The sequence below is a fragment of the Pristis pectinata genome, chromosome 9, assembly GCF_009764475.1.
Source record: "Pristis pectinata isolate sPriPec2 chromosome 9, sPriPec2.1.pri, whole genome shotgun sequence".
In the NCBI taxonomy this organism is placed as follows: Eukaryota; Metazoa; Chordata; class Chondrichthyes; order Rhinopristiformes; family Pristidae; genus Pristis; species Pristis pectinata.
Genome location: NC_067413.1, coordinates 7,760,523 through 7,778,415, shown reverse-complemented (window position 1 = coordinate 7,778,415; position 17,893 = coordinate 7,760,523). Strand labels below are relative to the sequence as shown.

Sequence of the window (17,893 nt, the reverse complement as noted above, 5' to 3'; positions counted from 1 at the left end):
GATAGAGGGATATGTGGGAGGAAGGGGTTAAATAGTCTTAGGAGTGGTTTGAAGGTCGGCACAATAATGTGGGCCGAAGGGCCTGTATTGTGCTATATTGTTCTATGGTTCTATGGTTCTATGGAGTTTGTACGTTCTCCCCGTGTCTGCGTGAGTTTCCTCCGGGTGCTCTGGTTTCCTCCCACATTCCAAAGATGCACGGGTGAGGAAGTTGTGGGCATGGTATGTTGGCACTGGAGGCATGGCGACACTTGTGGGCTGCCCCCAGAACACTCTACGTAAAAGATGTATTTCACTGTGTGTTTCGATGTACATGTGACTAATAAAATATACCTATATCTATATCCAGGAGAAAAGGACTTCTTGGCTGGGGTTCCAGCTGTTTACCATCTACATCACTGAATTAGATGACGGACTGGGTGTAATATATCCAACTTTGTTGAGGGTACAAAGCTGAATTGTAAGGAGGATGCAGAGGCTTGAGGCAAATAGAGTCAGGCCAAGAGAATGGATGAGGACATGACAGATAGAAAAATGTGAGGGCATCCAATTTGGTAGGAAAATTAGAAAAGGTGGGAAAATTATATGGCGTGAGATTGAAAGGTGCTGATGTTCAGAGGGACTTGGGTGTCCTTGAACACAAATCAAATAAAATTATCATATCAGCTTATCAAGATTTGGGAATGTAAACAACATGTTGGCCTTTATTACAAGATGAGTGCAAGAGTATACATGTCTTAATGAAATTATCTAGGACCCTGGTACGACCACACTTGGTCCGATATTCTCTTGTGAAGAAGGATATTCTTTCAATGGGTGGAGTGCAACCAAGATTTGTCAAATTGATTCCTGAGATGGGGGCAGGGTATTTCCCTACAAGGATAGATTAAAGCAAAGTGGTCTTATGCTCATTAGAGTTTAGAAAAATCTCATTGAAACACAGAAAATTCTTAGGAAGTCTGATAGAGTAGATGCAGGGTTGATGTTGCTCTTGGCCAGGTTATCTAGAATCAGTGGTCCCAGTGTCAAAATAAGGGGTTGGCATTTCTTCATCTGGAGGATGGTGGATCTTTGGAATTCTCTGCCTAAGAGGACTGTGGAGGCTTGGTCACTGAGTCAGATCAGATCAGATCAGATATCTTTATTAGTCACATGTACATCAAAACACATAGTGAAATACATCCTTTGCGCAGAGTGTTCTGCGGGCAGCCCGCAAGTGTCGCCACGCATCCGGCGCCAACATAACATGCCCACAACTTCCTAACCTGTACGTCTTTGGAATGTGGGGGGAAACCCATGCAGACACGGGGAGAACGTACAAACTCCTTACACACAGTGGCCTGAATTGAACCTGGGTTGCTGGTGCTGTAAAGCATTACGCTAACCGCTACACTACCGTGCCTGCCACCACACTACCGTGCCTGCCGCTACGGTAAATTCAAGGCAGAGACAGGTAGGCTTTTGGATATAAAAGGAACCAAGTGAGATTAGTACAGGAAAAAGGTAGAAAATCAACTATGAACTGCAGATTAGAGGGCCTGAACAGCCAACCGTTTCCATTTAAGATCATAAGAAAAAGAATGGAAAATTGGAAGGGAGCAAAGGGAAAATTTCTGATGTTCTTATCACGAGAGATGAATTTCCAGGCAATGGTAATTAATACAATAAACAATCTGTTGGAGGAACTCAGCGGGTCAAGGAGCATCTGTGGCGGGAAAAGAATTATCGATGTTTCGGATCGAATGCTGCTCAACCTGCTAAGTTCATCCAGCAGATTGTTTGTTGTTCCAGGTTCCAGCATCTGCAGTCCCTTGTGTCTCCCATAATTAACACTGCAAAACAAGTGGGTTGGATTCTTGCTTCAGATTAACTTATATTGCAGTGCCAGTGACCCGGGTTCAATTCCTGCTGCTGTCAGTATGGAGTTTGTACGTTCTCCCCGTGTCTGCGTGGGTTTCCTCCGAGTGCTCCAGCTTCCTCCCACATTCCAAAGACGTACGGGTTAGGAGCTGTGGGCGTGCTACATTGGCGCCGGAAGAGTGGCAACACTTGCGGGCTGCTCCCAGCACATTCTCAGTAACGCAAAAAGACGCATTTCACTGTGTTTCGATGTATATGTGACTAATAAATAAATATCTTATCTTATCTTAGTAAGCAGGCCTCAGCTGAGGCAGAAATTTTCAAGAAAAGAGACATTTCATACTAAACACGGAGGCTTAGACAGTTTAATCAACTGTCGGATTAAGGCAGTTATGACCTTTGGAACTGAAGTCCATTGCTGGCACAGAATATAATTTTAGGATTCTATTTGCTGAGTTTCCTTTGTTTTTTTTAAATAATTGATAATATTGGTGCTTATAATTTAAGGAGGTACCTCTATCAGATTTATGTCCTGTGGATTGATAACTGCTAGGACAAACCAGTCCTGCCCTCATTATAATGCTGCAAATGAAGTTTATGCTGGGTCAACTGACATTGAAAGACTTCTTTTACAGTAAAGAATTAGGTTACAGTTCAGTCACAATCTCACTGATTAACAAAGCCCTGCTCCAATGATCTCAAAAATCAATAAAAGGAATGAGTTGCCACAGTTACACTTGTTCTAATGTACCTGCTTCCAAGCACGGACTGCTGTGTCCAATGAATGAATTGCGTGCTGCCCCACATTGATAAACACGGGATCGAAAAACACATTTCCGTCCATGAGTTGCTCCACAGAGCTGTTGCTGATGGCCATTTGTCCGTGAAGAATCAAGGGCTTTAAAATGCTGAGCATGGTGAGGTTGCGGTATTCCAGCAGGTTACATTTGACGATGGTGGAGAACTGGAGCTCTCGGCAAATAGGGCCATCAGACCATTGGCGCAAGTAGACATTTGGATTTTTCAGAGAAATGACCATGTATTCTTGCTCAGAAGGCAACTTTCTATCAGGGACGAATGTCTGCAGGCAGCTGGGTTGAGCTGTGGTACAAAATAAATATTTCAAGTAATCATGTTCTTGATATAGCTTAAAATGTTGCACTGATTTATGATTGGCATTTAGGTAGGGAGATCCACAATCTTACTTGGTCTGACCTATGTATGACTCAAGACCCACCCCAAAGTGGTTGACTCTTAACTGCTCTCTGAGGAACCAATGACTGATGGTTAATAACTGCTTGCCTTCCCAGTAACATCTATATCCCATGAGTAAATTTTAAAAATATTTTTAATTATTGCTTCAAGACCAAATGAAAGCATATAATTGTCGTTCATTAATAGAATCACAGAAGCATCATCGAAATTTATGGCACTAAAGACAACCAGGAGACCGATTGTGCCCATGTCACCCAAAAATTACCCTCTGCTCTTAAATAAAAACTGAAAATGCTGGAAACACTCGGCAAGTCAGGTAGCATCTGTGGAAAAAGAAACAGGTCTCCTGAAATATCAACTCCACTTCTCTTTCCACAGATGCTGCCTGACCTGTTGTGTTTCCAGCACTTTCTATTTTTATTTCAGATTTCTAATCTCTGCAGTTTTTTTCTATGATTTTCACCCTCTGCTAATGAAGGAAAGTATTCCACTTGCCTTCTTTACCCACCTTATCAATGCATTCCAAGGACCTGTTTTCTTCCCTGTCCAAATTCAGTATTCACTTGCCTAGTTTGTCCTCCGCAAATGCATCCTCTCACACTTCTCTGGAATGAATTCTATTTTCCATTGTTTTCTACTCAACTACCAGTAACGATCATCTTTCTGCAATCTAAAACTTTCTTCCTCACTGTCATCCACATGGCCAACATCTGTAATGTCTGCAAATGTTTTATTCTACCCACTGCAGTTCAGTCTAATTTATTTATTTATATCATAAAAAGCATAGGAAATTAGTCCTGAGATCTGTGGAACCTCTCTGCAAGTCGTCTGCCAGTCACCTGTGAATCAAAACCATTTGCTTCCTGCCATCAAACCCATTTTGCATCTAACTTTCCTCTGCAGTTCATGGGTTTTCCCTTCACTGACCAAACTCCTACGTGAGACATTTCTCAAAAGTCTCATTAAAATCCACACAAAGTACACCATTGGATATTTAGGGTCATATAGAGTCATACAGCACAGACACAGGCCCTTCGGCCCACCACATCCATACTGAACTTTTTGCCCATCTACACTAATCCCATTTTCCCACATTAGGTCCGTATCCTTCTATGACTTGCCTATTCAAGTGCCTGTCTAAATATTTCTCAAACATAGTGAATGTATCTGATTCCACCATCTCCTCTGGCAGCAAGTTCCAGAGATCAGCCACTCTCTGTGTAAAAAAAAACATTCAAATGCCCCTTCCTGTCTCTCATACCCTTATGCCCTCGTTTCCTTTACCCCTACTATGGGAAAAAGAATTCTTACCATCTGTTCCACCTAAGCCCCTTATAGTTTGATATACTTCTGTCAGGTCACCCTTCAGCCTCCTTCACTCCAGGGAAAACAAACCCAGCCTATCCAATCTCTCTTCATAACTAAAGTCTTTCTAATCCAGGCAACATCCTAGTGAATCTCCTCTGCACTCTCCCCAGCACAAGACCATAGTGTGGTGACCAGAACTGCACACAATATTCCAGGTGCAGTCTAAACAGTATTTTGTAAATTTGCAACATAACATCCCAACTTTTATATTCTATGACCCCACCCATAAAGGCAAGCATGTCACACGATGAGATGGACTCTTGACTTCACAATCTACCTTGTTATGACCTTGCACTTTATTGTCTACCTGCACTACATTTCCCTGTAGCTGTGACACTTTACTTTGTATTCTGTTATTGTTTTTGCCTTGTACTACCTCAATGCACTGCGTAATGAATTGATCTGTACGAACGGTATGCAAGACAAGTTTTCCACTGTACTTCGGTACAAGTGACAACAGTAAACCAATATCAATATGCCTTCTTCACCACCCTATTTACCTGTGTGCCATTTTCAGGGAACTATGGACTTGAAACCCAAGATTTCCCTGTTTATCAACATTCCTTGGTGCCCTACCATTTACTGTATATACACTACCCCTATTTGACTTCCCATATGAATCACCTCATTAAATTCCATCTGTCAAAGCTCCATCCAACTTTTCACCTGATCCATATCGTGCTGAGACAACCTTCCTCACTATCCATAACACCACCAACTTTTGTGCCATCTGCAAACTTACTAATCATACCTCCTGCATTCAAATTTAAGTCTATCGCAAACAAGGGACCCAGCACCGATCCCTGCAGTACACCACTGGTCCCAGATGTTGAATCAGCAAAGCATCCTTCCACCAACGCCCTGTGTCTCTCATTGTCAAGCCAATTTTGGATCCAATTAGTCAGCTCACCTTGGATCCCATGTGCCTTAACCTTCTGGACCAGCCTACCATGAGGCAACCTGTCAAGTGCCTTACTGAAGTCCGTATGGATAACGTCTATCACCCTGCCTTCATCAATCTTCTTGGTTACCCTCTCAATAAAATTAGTGAGACAGGATTTCTGACCATCCCTAATCAGCCCTATGTCCTAGTCCATACATCCTACCCCTTATAATTTTCTCCCATAATTTCCCTACCGCTGACCTAAGGCTCACTGGTCTGTAGCTACCTGGCTTATGCCTGCTGCCATTCTTAACTGGTAGCTCTTTCCAAAAATCAACCCAGACATAATAGGCTGAATGGCCCCCTTTCACATGAGATGATTCTATAAAAGTCAACTTTGTAAGGATTTTGTCTGCTAAAATCAGGTCACTGAAAACCCTAACTGGTACAAATACTGAAATCACCAAAATTAAACAGTTATTTCTGCAACAATATAGCACAGAGATGTATTACAGGCAAACATAATTAACATTCACTGAAATTTGAAAACTCAGGGAAAAAAAATTACTGAGAGATACATTTCCACAAACAAAGCTAAGACAAATGGATTAAAAAGAAAGAATCTTGGCTTCTTTATTTAAAACTAATTCTCTCATTTCCAATACAAATGTTCAATGGATGAACAGTGAATTATATATTAGACTGAAATCTGAGCACAGAAACAGGTTAACTAGTTCAGCTGGTCCATGCTGGTGTTTCTGTCTTGCAATTCTTCCTCATTAAGATTTCACTCAGGCACATCTATGCTTAACCATTGAACTTAATGATCTGAATTATTATGGAGCTTAGTTTGGTTTGATTATCCGACATGTTGCTTTCTATACAGTATTATTGATAGTAACAATATAGCTTCAATAAACTTTGGTGCCAGAGAAAGCTACCTCAAATAATTTTAAGTATTCTATGGACAGTTATTCAATGCTTTTGATTAATGTAAACGTAAATTTGGCTCTTCTTTAGCTGTAGAAAAAAATCAATGCATTTTTCCAGATTTCCTTCAAATAAAAATATCAAAGTTTTAGATTAGAACTGAGAGAATGACTTGACCAAATAGGCAATTTTTTTTTCAGTGACATACCTGTACCCAGCTGATCCAAATGATGGCAAAGATGAAGTTCAATTTGAACAAGGCGTAATGAAATGCCAAGAGAAGGAACAAACCATGGGGCAAAACAAGAATCTACCCTGGTGCAGGCTGCCAAGGCCATTGGAGACACAAGCTGGTCACAGATACTCTGAGAGCCGGACTCGCCATCGCTGCTGATGAGAGCACATGATAAAAATAACCTGATCAATATCACATTTCTGCTGACATTAAACTGAAATTAAAATTTAAAAAGAGCAAAGAAACCTTGTTTTATTAAATATATATTTCTACAACCAAAGTTAAGACACACAATTTTCATTTAACTCATGGTAGTATTGACTATTTCTGAACCAGGCGCTGGGTGCTGATGCAAAGACTTGACAAAATATTCGACAAAGATATTTAAACAAGCGACAGAAATATATTGTAAGACGACAGAAACAAAAGACAATACAAGGTATTATGAGGAATCTTGCACTTTCAGAAGTGGGCTGTCACTTTCAGATGGGACTTTGAACAAGACGCCATCTACCTTACAGATCCTCCCCAGGTTGCGACAGGGTTCTGATTCTGAGAACTGTTTTAAACCGAACAGGTCGCAATTTGGAAATGTGGCCACCTGGCAATATATGTGAATGAAAACAAAGGCCAACCAAGGGCAATGTATGGTTAAACCAGGGTGTTTAACTCAACCATTCAGATATTGTCATGAACCAAGTTCCCACACAGCAGAAGATGCCTGCAGTTCCACAGCAGCCAGCAAATCCATGCCACTGGTCTCCTAAACATTCGTTCGTATATATGGGCTGCACGTAAGTCAGGCATTTGTAACTTGCTAGGACCTGTATTTCCTTACCACAAGGAGGCCTTTTCATGCTTCATAGAACATAGAACATTACAGCACAGTACAGGCCCTTTGGCCCACAATGTTGTGCCGACATTTTATCCTGCTCTAAGATCTATCTAACCCTTCCCTCCCACAAAGCCCCCCATTTTTCTATCATTCATGTGGCTATCTAAGAGTCTCTTAAATGTCCCTAATGTATCAGTCCCCATAACCTCTGCTGGCAGTGCATTCCACGCACCCACCACTCTCTGTGTAAAGAACTTACCCCTGACATCTCCCTTATACCTTCCTCCAATCACCTTAAGATTATGTCCCCTCGCGTAAGCCATTGTCGTCCCGGGAAAAAGTCTCTGACTGTCTTCGTTTCTCATTTTTCTAGTTCTAATGAAAAAGATCATTGACTTGATATGTAACTCTCTCCACAGATGCTGGCTTACACGGTGGTTACCTCAGCATTTTTTGTTTTTATTCTAATTGTATAATTTGCTGTCACACAGCAGTCGAATAACACAATATTATTTTCATTACAATACAGAAGTAAAATACTGCAAATGCTGGAAATCTAAATAAAAACAAAGTTTTTATTTGGTGCAAAGATAGCACTACAATCTCTGCACCATTCTGCTGTTTTGGGCTCGCCATCATACTTATTGTTGTATTTATAGTTTTTATTCTGTGAGCTTCATGTGAGCAACGAATTTCATTGCACCCTGGTGTATATGGCAATAAATAAATTGATCTGAAGTGTTACAAATACTCAATAGGCCAGACAGCATCAGCAGAGAGAGAAATTGAGTTTACCAATTATTCTGATGAAAGGTAGATTCATGGATTAATTCCGAGAGTCAGAGTTATACAGCATGGAAACAGGCCCTTAGGCTCAACTCGTCCATGCCGACCAAGGTGCTTATCTACTCTAATCCCATTTGCCTGCATTTGGCCCATATCCCTCTCATCCTTTCTTATCCACGTAGCTGTCCAAACGTCTTTTAAACGTAATTATGTCTGTCTCTAAAACCTCCTCTGGCAGCTCGTTCCACACATTCACCACCTTCTGTGTGAAAAATTTGCTCCTCAGATCCCCTTTTAATCTTCTCCCTCGCACCTTAAACTTATGCCTCTAGTTTTAGACTCCCTTATCCTGTGATTTTCTGCTCTATCTATGCCCTTCACACTTTTATAAACCTCTATAAGGTCACCCCTCAGCTTCCTTTGCTGCAGGGAAAACAGTCCAAGCCTATCCAATCTCTCATTATAACTCAAGCCCTCTGGTCCAGGCAACATTCCTGGGAATGTTTTCTCCATCCTCTCTCGCTTAATCACATCCTTCCTATAGCATAGCAACTGGAACTGCACAAAATGCTCCAACCATCGGCTTGTACAGCTGTAGCATACTTCCCAACTCTTGTGCTCAGTGCCATGGTTGACGAAGGCAATCATGCCAGATGCTTTCTTCACCACCTTGTCTACTGTGTCGCCACTTTCAGTACTTGTACTTGTACTTTCATGTACTTGTACCCCAAACTTCAGTAACACACTCCAGGGCCTTGCCATTCACTGTATATTTCTTGGCCTGGTTTAACTTCCCAACATGTGTCATTTTGCATTTGTCTGAGTTAAACTTCATCTGCCATTCCCTTGTCCACTTTCCCAGTTGATCTAGGTCCTGCTGTAACCTTAGACAACCCTCTTCACCCATTTTGGTGTCAGCTGCAAACCTACTAATCATGCCACCTATATTTTCTTCCAAATTACTAATGTGGTCTGAAAAATTAACTCTGCTTCTCTTCCTGCAGATGCTGCCTTGCTCTGCTGAGAACTTCCATTGTGGTTGGCAGGATCAGATCAGATCAGTTCAGAAATTAGTGTGTCATTTGCACCAGGGTGCAATGAAATTCCTTGCTCTCGTGAAGCTCACAGAGTAAACAAAGTACATGGTAATAGTAAATACAACAATGAATACAGCATACAACAATAAATAAATAATGTATTCTGAGAACAATGCAGAGAACAACCACAAACTTGTTTTACGATTATTACACAGAAAGAGCTGAGTGTTCAGCTGTTTCAAAAGCTAATAAATAGGAGGGGCTGTTATTTATGGTTCGCATTTAACATAATGACCTTTGTGGACAAGGTAAATCTGGAACTCTATACTGACATGAAGCAGAACAAAGGGCATAGGTGGAAAGGGTTGAAAGGCAAGTTAAAGACTGATAGCAAGAAGCTCTTCGGCAAATGGCCAGCACTGGGGTTTAAATTTTGGATCAGTCAGAGGCAGGAGGGTCAAAGGATCCTCCAAGTCACAAACCTGACTTGGAAACACTTCACCGATCCTTTATCATTGTTGGGACAAAATCCTGAAACACGCTTCTTAACAGCAATATGGAGGACAGGCAACATAAGGATGGCAGAAGTTCAAGGTGGCAGCTTGCACTTTTGCCCCAAGCTCCTGATCTTTGGTCACCCAGTGCGGAGGGGAGTGGGTCGGTCGCAGGATCTCCTGGTTTGCTCCTGGGGCTGGCCATGATTGCCATTCATGGGTCCAGGCGGTGGGCAGTCGAGGTGTTCTGCCCGAGCTGATTGCTTGCCCGTCTTCCAGGGTTATGTCTGTGCCCATGTGTTCCTGGAGAAGGAGCACGCTGTATCCACGGGTACATTGGGGGCTTTCCAGGACCAGTGGGCGCCACAGGAGCTCGAGTGCGTTCTGGATAGAGATGATAGTGTGATAATTTGAAGCTGTTGACTGTAAATAGTGTGAATCATGGAATACTGTAGTATTGTAATAATGTGATGCTGTAATCACTGAATAAACCTCCTGTGGAAAAGGCAAAAAAAGGTGGCAGCTTGTCACCACCTTCTCGAGGGCACTTTAGAGCTGGGATATAAATGCTGACCTTACACTGACACCTACAACCTATAGATGAACTGTAAAATGATAAGAATTTGCTGGATTCCACGATAGGGAAAGTTTGTGGTTTGTTCCAAGCAGCATTTAATGTTTTAATCTAAAATGATTACCATGGCATTTGGGACTGTGGAAATTCACATGAATATGTTTTCTTTTCTAAGTACTGAATGTCAGATGTAAACATGTACTTGCAGATGACATAATGTGTTTCTGCCCATTCTTTTGAGTTTATTAAAATAGTAGCTGGCCACAGGGTTCCCTTCAACAACTGATGTGGGATTTTAGTTCGCATTCAAAAGTATAGTTTAGACCTACTGAAAATGCTGTTTAAGCGACTTGATGAGAAAAATGTGAATGAATAACATTTTAGTCTGGCATGGCTGCTCAAGGACACTCTTTTGGATCTTGAGTTTCAGCCAAGGGCTAGAGGGCAGCAGTCTGGCCTCCAAGCCAGAAGGTTGTAGTCTTGAAGTCTGACATTAGTCTGAAATAAAATGCTAACATTTCAGTGTCATGCTTAAGGTGAGTTGCATTGTTTGAGCTCCCAGTTTTCCTTTTCAGTGGACGTAAAAGATACCATAGCACAGTTTCAAATAAGAGCTGGGGAGCTATCTCCAGTGTCCAAGCCAATGGGTCCAATCCCGCTGATGGCTAGCGCAAGGTTCTGCAGGGAACCAGTGGACGGACCACACTGCATTAGGAAGTGTGACCCCAGCCTCAGCCCCTGCACACTGCTCTGTCCCCGAATTCACTACCGAGTCCAAGAGCATTCTGTAACTTATTGGGATCAGGCACACAGTGCTACTGGTCCCTTAGCTTTACACCTGCCACAGCTGGTTCATCTCTGAGAGCGTCTTTCATTTGGGTCACTGGGCCTCATGAAGAAGATAAGTGAAGTTAAATTGTTTGCTTTTTTAAAAACTTTATTTTAGTGATTAACTGTTATAATTATATTTAATATTAAAAGTATATTCATAATTAATATTTTTTAATTAAAAACATTAGAGTCACAGTCAATGTGTTATACAGCATGGAAACAGGCCCTCCAGCCCCACTCGTCCAAGCCAACCAAGTTGTCTACTTGAGCTCGCCCCATTTCCCTGTGTTTGGCCCACGTCCCTCTAAACATTTCCTATCCATGCACCTGTCCAAATATCCTTTAAATGTGGCAACTGTACCACCTCTACCAATTCATCTGGCAGCTGATTCTATATACCCACCATCTTCTGTGTGAAAAAGTTACCCTTCAGATCCCTTTTAAGTCCCCTGTCACCTTATACCTATGCCTTCTTTGCCCCCTACCCTGGGAAAAAGTTTGTGACCATTCATCTCAGCTACACCCCTCATGATTTTATAAACCTCTGTAAGGTCACCCCTCAACCTCCGATGCTCCAGGGAAAAAAGTCTTAGCCCATCCAGTCTCTGTTTCAGAGTTTCAATTATTTTCAAATGTGTGACAGTCAAGGACATTTGGAATCAGTGAAAAGACTTCTTGAGAGCATATGGGAGGGCTGTTGGGTGCCTGTAATTCAGCTGCTTCTCATCTCACGCACTGACTGAGACAGCAGTGCCAGCAAGACCTGAGGAGCCATGGCACAGCTGAAGTGTGGCCTCTGGGCTAGCACAGGGATGGGGGTGGGTGGGTGAGGTCTAAGCAGATACAACTCAATGCTTCTTCCTCCGTCAACAATGCCAAAACGGATTCTCTGGTCACAGCACTTTGCCGTTTGTGCAAGATTTTGTACAGTGTGTATAGATTGTACAGATTCTTGCATTACAACAGTATCCACACTTCAAAATTCAATGACTGGAATGTGTCAAGTTCTGAAGGGATGTGAAAAGAGCTATGTCAATGCAAGTGTTTCTTTTTTACTTCTAACTCTGATCATTCCAATATTCACAGCGGGGTTCAGACACAGTTAGAAAAGATGTATAAAGAATGAGGAAACGAGTATAATAGATACCAGCTTCAATTCATAGAGGATAGTCGTTCAAAATGGCATCAAATCAAGGGACAGAATGATTTGGTAGCTCAATTAAGGTAATTGCACTAGAAGGGCAATTACCTCTACTGAACAAAAAAAAACTGCAGATGCTTACACTGGACTTCTGCTGGTTCATTTGCTTCAGACAGCTGGTAAAATGTTTCCATTTTATCAGTAACCCAATGAAGCGCCACTTAGCAACATCCGAACATAAAGAGAAATTTAATACACCCAAGTCACTACATTCTTTTGCATTCAAAACACATTCCTGATCTCTTAAATAGGAGGTGTCTTTGCCAAGTCATCTTCCTTAATTTGAAACAGATATTTTTTTTTCTAAATTCTGTAATGTACCTGTTACTTCATGAAGTAGAAATTTATTCAGTGTTACTCCAAAAGTGTTTCAATGGGTCAGGTTTTGATACGAAAACACAGTAATTTTAATGTAATTCACTGTTACAAATGTGCAAATCATCCAGCAAATTTTAGAGAGGAAAACATGTCAATTGCGAATTGTCATAAATTGTTGGATGATTTTCATTGTTCTGCTATTAGCATTGCAAAAATGATTCTTCCTGTTGTCTGCCACTTTAATTCTCTATCCCACTTCACTCTGACCTATCAATCTGTGGCTTCCTGAACTGTTACAATGAGAGCCCAATGCGAGCATGAGGAACAAGCACTTCATCTTCTGTCTGGTTTCAGTGCAGCCTTCTGTACTCAATACTGAATTCTACAACCTCAGGTAACCTGATTTCTTGGAATGTAAAAGTTGTCCATCTGTGATACTGGCCCAGCATGTTTGTTTTTCCTCTTTACTTTTTTTCTCTCTCTGAAAGTAGAGGACATGTCCAACCTGATCTGTTGGGCATGTCTTCCTGCTCTGCATTTTGCAACTTCTACATTCTTTTGTCCATGGAGACACAAGAGACTGCAGATGCTGGAATCTGGAGCAACAAACAATCTGCTGGAGGAACTCAGTGGTTAACACAATGTCGATGTTTCAGGTCGAAACCTTGCAAATTCTTTTATCTATGTTATTTCGTCTATGTTCTCATTCACTCATTTACCAGATAACTTAGGGCATTTTTAGGGCAGGCACGGTCGCGTAACGCTATTACAGCGCCAGAGACCCAGGTTCAATTCTAGCCACTGTCTGTAAGGAGTTTGTACATTCTCCCCGTAACTGCGTGGGTTTCCTCTGGGTGCTCCGGTTTCCTCCCACATTCCAAAGAGGTACAGGTTCGGAATGGGCATGCTATGTTGGCGCTGGAAGCGTGGCGACACTTGCGGGCTGCCCCCAGAATATTCTACGCAAAGGTGCATTACACTGTGTGTTTCGATGTACATGAGACTAATAAAGATGGGCCAAATGGCCTACTTCTGCTCTCTTGTCTTGTGAAGATATCTTAATCTTAACTTTGTTTACAAGATTCTTTCCCAATTTATATTTCTCATTCTGCAGCTGCTCTTACACTGTCACTGTTTCCTTCTCCATGGTTCCCAATTGTTTTCCCTCATAAGGCAGGGAAGAAAGCTGGGACTAATTTTCACCAAGTCTCCAATTTCTCCCTTGCCTTTGTCATACTCGTGTCAGCCAGCAATTGCTGCATACGTTACTGCCAAGTTGGTGGGTGAAAGATAGGTAGCCTGCAGGAGGCTGAGAAGTGACATAGAGGTTTATAAAATCATGAAGGGCACAGAAAAGGTGAATAGTCACAGCCTTTTTCCCAGTGTAGGGGAGTCTAAAACTAGAGGACATAGGTTTAAGGTGAGAGAGGAAAGATTTAAAGAGGACCTGAGGGGCAACTTTTTCACACAGAGGGTGGTAAGTATATGGAGTGAGCTGCCAGAGGAAGTGATAAAGGTGGGTACAATATCAATGTTTAGAAGATATTTGGACAGCTACATGGATAGGAAAGGTTTAGAGGGACTTGGGCCACATGCAGGTAAATGGGACCAGCTGAGCTGGGCAACATGGTGAGCAAGAACAATTTAGGCCAAAAGGCCTGTTTCCATACTGTATAACTTTATGATGCTATTTCAGATAAGAAATCTCCATCAATTTCATTTGATAAATAACTTAAATCTGAACTTTCTAGTTATCAATCCTTCTCCCAATGACAGCTGTGTACTGTTGTCACTGACATTGTAACCAGATGCTAATTCTCCCATTTTATATCTTTAAAATAATTACAATGAGTTTCAATATTATACATTTGGCTGTCAAACACACTGCCCATGAGATGGTAACTATCGGTTCCAGCCTTCCTCACTCACAAACATCACTTATTTGGCACCCATTCATTATACAACCTGCTTGAAGTGGCTGTCCACTAAACACTGTGCAGGATGCACAGCTGGGTGTTCAATACAAAACCATTCACCCTCCAGAAAAGTTAAACCTAATCTATGGATAACACAAGCGTGACTAAGTTTGGGAACAATGGAAAAAGAACATGGGGAGTGGGACCAATTGGACACCCTCTGATACTCATGGAACCTCAATGCCCAGGAGGAGTATTCATGGCACGTTAATGTCAGTCACAACCTTGGTCAGACGCAAAAGAATCTCGTCAACTAAGAATTAACATTTAATTATCTTAATTAAATTAACAACTAATAATTAACATTGTGTGAACAGTTGAAAAATTATAAATCAAAGTACTCCATTTACAGTTTTGATCTCTTGAAAGCAATGTTATCTGGTTTAATTTTTATGTTGGAAGAACATAGAACACTACAAAGAGTTGTATGGGTGGTGATAGGGAGAGACATGGCCATTGAGAGATGGGATTGAAAATTTTTAACTTTAGGCATCACCAGTCCAGGACCCAACATAGGTCAGTAACAACAAAAGTGATGAGTGAACAAATTTTTGGTGCAAGTTGGTCTCACAGTCCTGCTGGTGAGGTCGCACTTGGAGTACTGTATTTAGTTTTGGTCACCATGCTATTGGAAAGATGTTTTTAAACTGGAAAGAGTGCAGAAAAGATTTACAAGGATGTTGCCAGGACTCGAGGGAGAGGTTGGACAGGCGAGGACTTTTATCCTTGGAGTGTAGGAGACTGATAAAGGTGATCTTATAAAGGTGTATAAAATCATGGCGGGCATAGATAGGGTGAATGCACTCAGTCTTTTTACCCCAGAGTTGGGGAATCAAGAACTAGAGAGCATACATTTAAGGTGAGAGGGGAAAGATTTAACAGGAACTTGAGGGGCAATTTTTTTTTAACAGAAGACCCTTATAATAACAACATAAACTTACACATGTTTAGTGGCTTAACAAAGTTAAACTTCTTCATGGGAAAATTTTTTTTGGTGGGTATATGCCAGAGGAAGTGGTTGAGGCAGGTACAATAACAACTTTTAAAAGACAGTTGGACAGGTACATGAATGAGAAGGTTTAGAAGGATATGGGCCAAATGCAGGCAAATGGAACTAGCTTGGATGGGTATCTTGGTCAGCATGGACTAGTTGGGCTGAAGGGCCTGTTTCCATCATCTAAGAGTCTATATATGACTCTGAGTTTAGGGAATCAGCAACTGAGTTTGGGATAATAGATAACAACCTGTGTTTGGACTTCAACTCAAGGCCCAGAGTTCGACACATTGAGTTTGGTTTAAGGTTAATTTTTTTCCCAAAAAAAGGAAGCACAAGGTCAAAGTGGTAGGTTTTAAAGAGTCACAAAGCAGACTATTTCATATCAATTTTGAATCATTTGAAACCAAACTATTTGTTTTTCACTCGAGGCTCCAGGAATCCAATAACAGAGTTCTCCACTCCACTTCAAATGGAAACACGATAGACTCTAGTCTCACCTCTGCTCTTCAGCAACTTCTTGGTTGCTATTGAGAACTATTCTCCACAGGTCAGAAGCTACAAGCTCCTTCTGGTCATTAGCCAAGGTGACGTTAGGTAGCTGTAGCTCACACGCTTTGCTTTCAGACAAGCTAAATTCACGATAATCCACAAATATTTGTTGAAGTTCATCCCAATACTCCAGGCTGCATGGTACCTGTTTGAAATAAATAATAAGTAATAAGAAAGAAATTATCATTATAAAATAAACCAATCAGGTGTTTCTCTTAGATCTATCTGCTTGGGTGGATTGGACTCTTGGGTATGCTTGTGGAGTTAAACCATACAGAATAATAGTCATATATTCACAGAAATATATGGCCCAGAAGGAGGCCATTTAGCCCTCACATCCATGTTGGCTGAAGAAAAATCTATTTAGACAATATAGACTTTCAGCTCTTGGTCCAAAGCCTGGTGCATTATGATACATCAAGTATTCTTTGAGGTATTAGGACTCCCCAGGTTACAGATGACCTGACTTACAGAAATTTGACTTTACGCAAATTCTCCCATACATTTTTAATGCATTTTGCATGATAGTAATAATAATAATAAAATGTATTGTGGTATTCATTAACAATGATACAGTATACAGTACATTCCACTAGTTTAATTATGGGTTGTAATAGGGTGAATATTCAATGAAATTAAAGAATTATGGCAAGCGTATGTAGAGCGATATGATATGGGTAGCTGGAGAAAACGGATGTTTCTGACTCAGGGAAATTGGCTTATGGATAGTTCTCAGGAATGGAATCCTTACATAACCTGGGGACTACCTGTAGTTTTTTAGTGAGGTTGAGTTCTGGAACTTGCTGTCTGAGTGTTTCTCCCCTCCAGACAGCAAGTTCCAGAACTCAACCTCACTTTGAATAGAACACAGAACAGGAACAGGCCCTTCGGCCCACAATGCCTGTGCCGACCATGATGCCAATCGAAATTAATCCTTTTTGCTTGTACCTGGTCTATAATCCCTCCATTCCCTGCCTGTTCATGTGAAACTTTGGTTTTCATCAGAGTAAAATGTCCCAAGGTGCTTCGCAGGAGAGATTTTAAATAAAATTTGAATGAGTCACATACTTGGGCAGGTGAGCAAAAATGTGGTCAGAGAGGAGGGTCTAAAGCTGATGTGTCCTATAGCGTTATACAGCACAGAAACAGATCCTTTGGCCCAACTCATCCATGCTGACCAGGGTGCCTACCTGAGTTAGTCCCATTTGCCTGTGTTTGGCCCACATCCCTCTAAACCTTTCCTGTCTATGAACCTGTCGAAATATCTTTTAAACATTGTAATTGTACCCATCTCTGCCATTTCCTCTGGCAGCTCGTTCCATATACACACAACAAAGAATCAAATTTTATTCCTTGATTCACATTTCACCCTCCCTCCAATTATGCTCACTGCTCCTAGAAGGAGATCCTTTCTAATCACCATGTCTGGGGCACTTGTAATTTATAAATACTCATTTGGTCTCTTTATTTTAACCAAAGGAAGCAATTCCAGATCTTCACAAATCTCCTCTGCACCCTCACCAGTGCTATCATATCATGGACACTATGATAAAATGGACTCTTGACCTCACAATCTACCTCGTTATGATCTTGCACCTTATTGTCTACCTGCACGGCACTTTCTCTGTAGCTGTGACACTTTATTCTGCAATCTCTCATTGTTTTGCCTTGTACTACCTCAAAGCACTGTGTAATGAATTGATCTGTACGAACGGTATGCAAGACAAGTTTTTCACTGTACCTCGGTACATGTGACAATCATAAACCAATTCCAATTCACATCCATCTGAAAGTGTGGTGTCCT

The 17,893-nt window shown here is 41.3% G+C and overlaps 1 protein-coding gene across 1 annotated transcript in view; it reads right to left on the bottom strand.

The window, feature by feature from the left end:
* LOC127574065 (intermembrane lipid transfer protein VPS13B-like) overlaps positions 1 to 17,893 on the bottom strand; it is a 795,946-nt gene that overhangs the window by 87,663 nt on the left and 690,390 nt on the right. Inside the window, 3 exon segments of the mRNA XM_052022696.1 lie at positions 2,612 to 2,961; positions 6,465 to 6,646; positions 16,038 to 16,234. Coding sequence (XP_051878656.1) covers positions 2,612 to 2,961; positions 6,465 to 6,646; positions 16,038 to 16,234 — 729 coding nt within the window.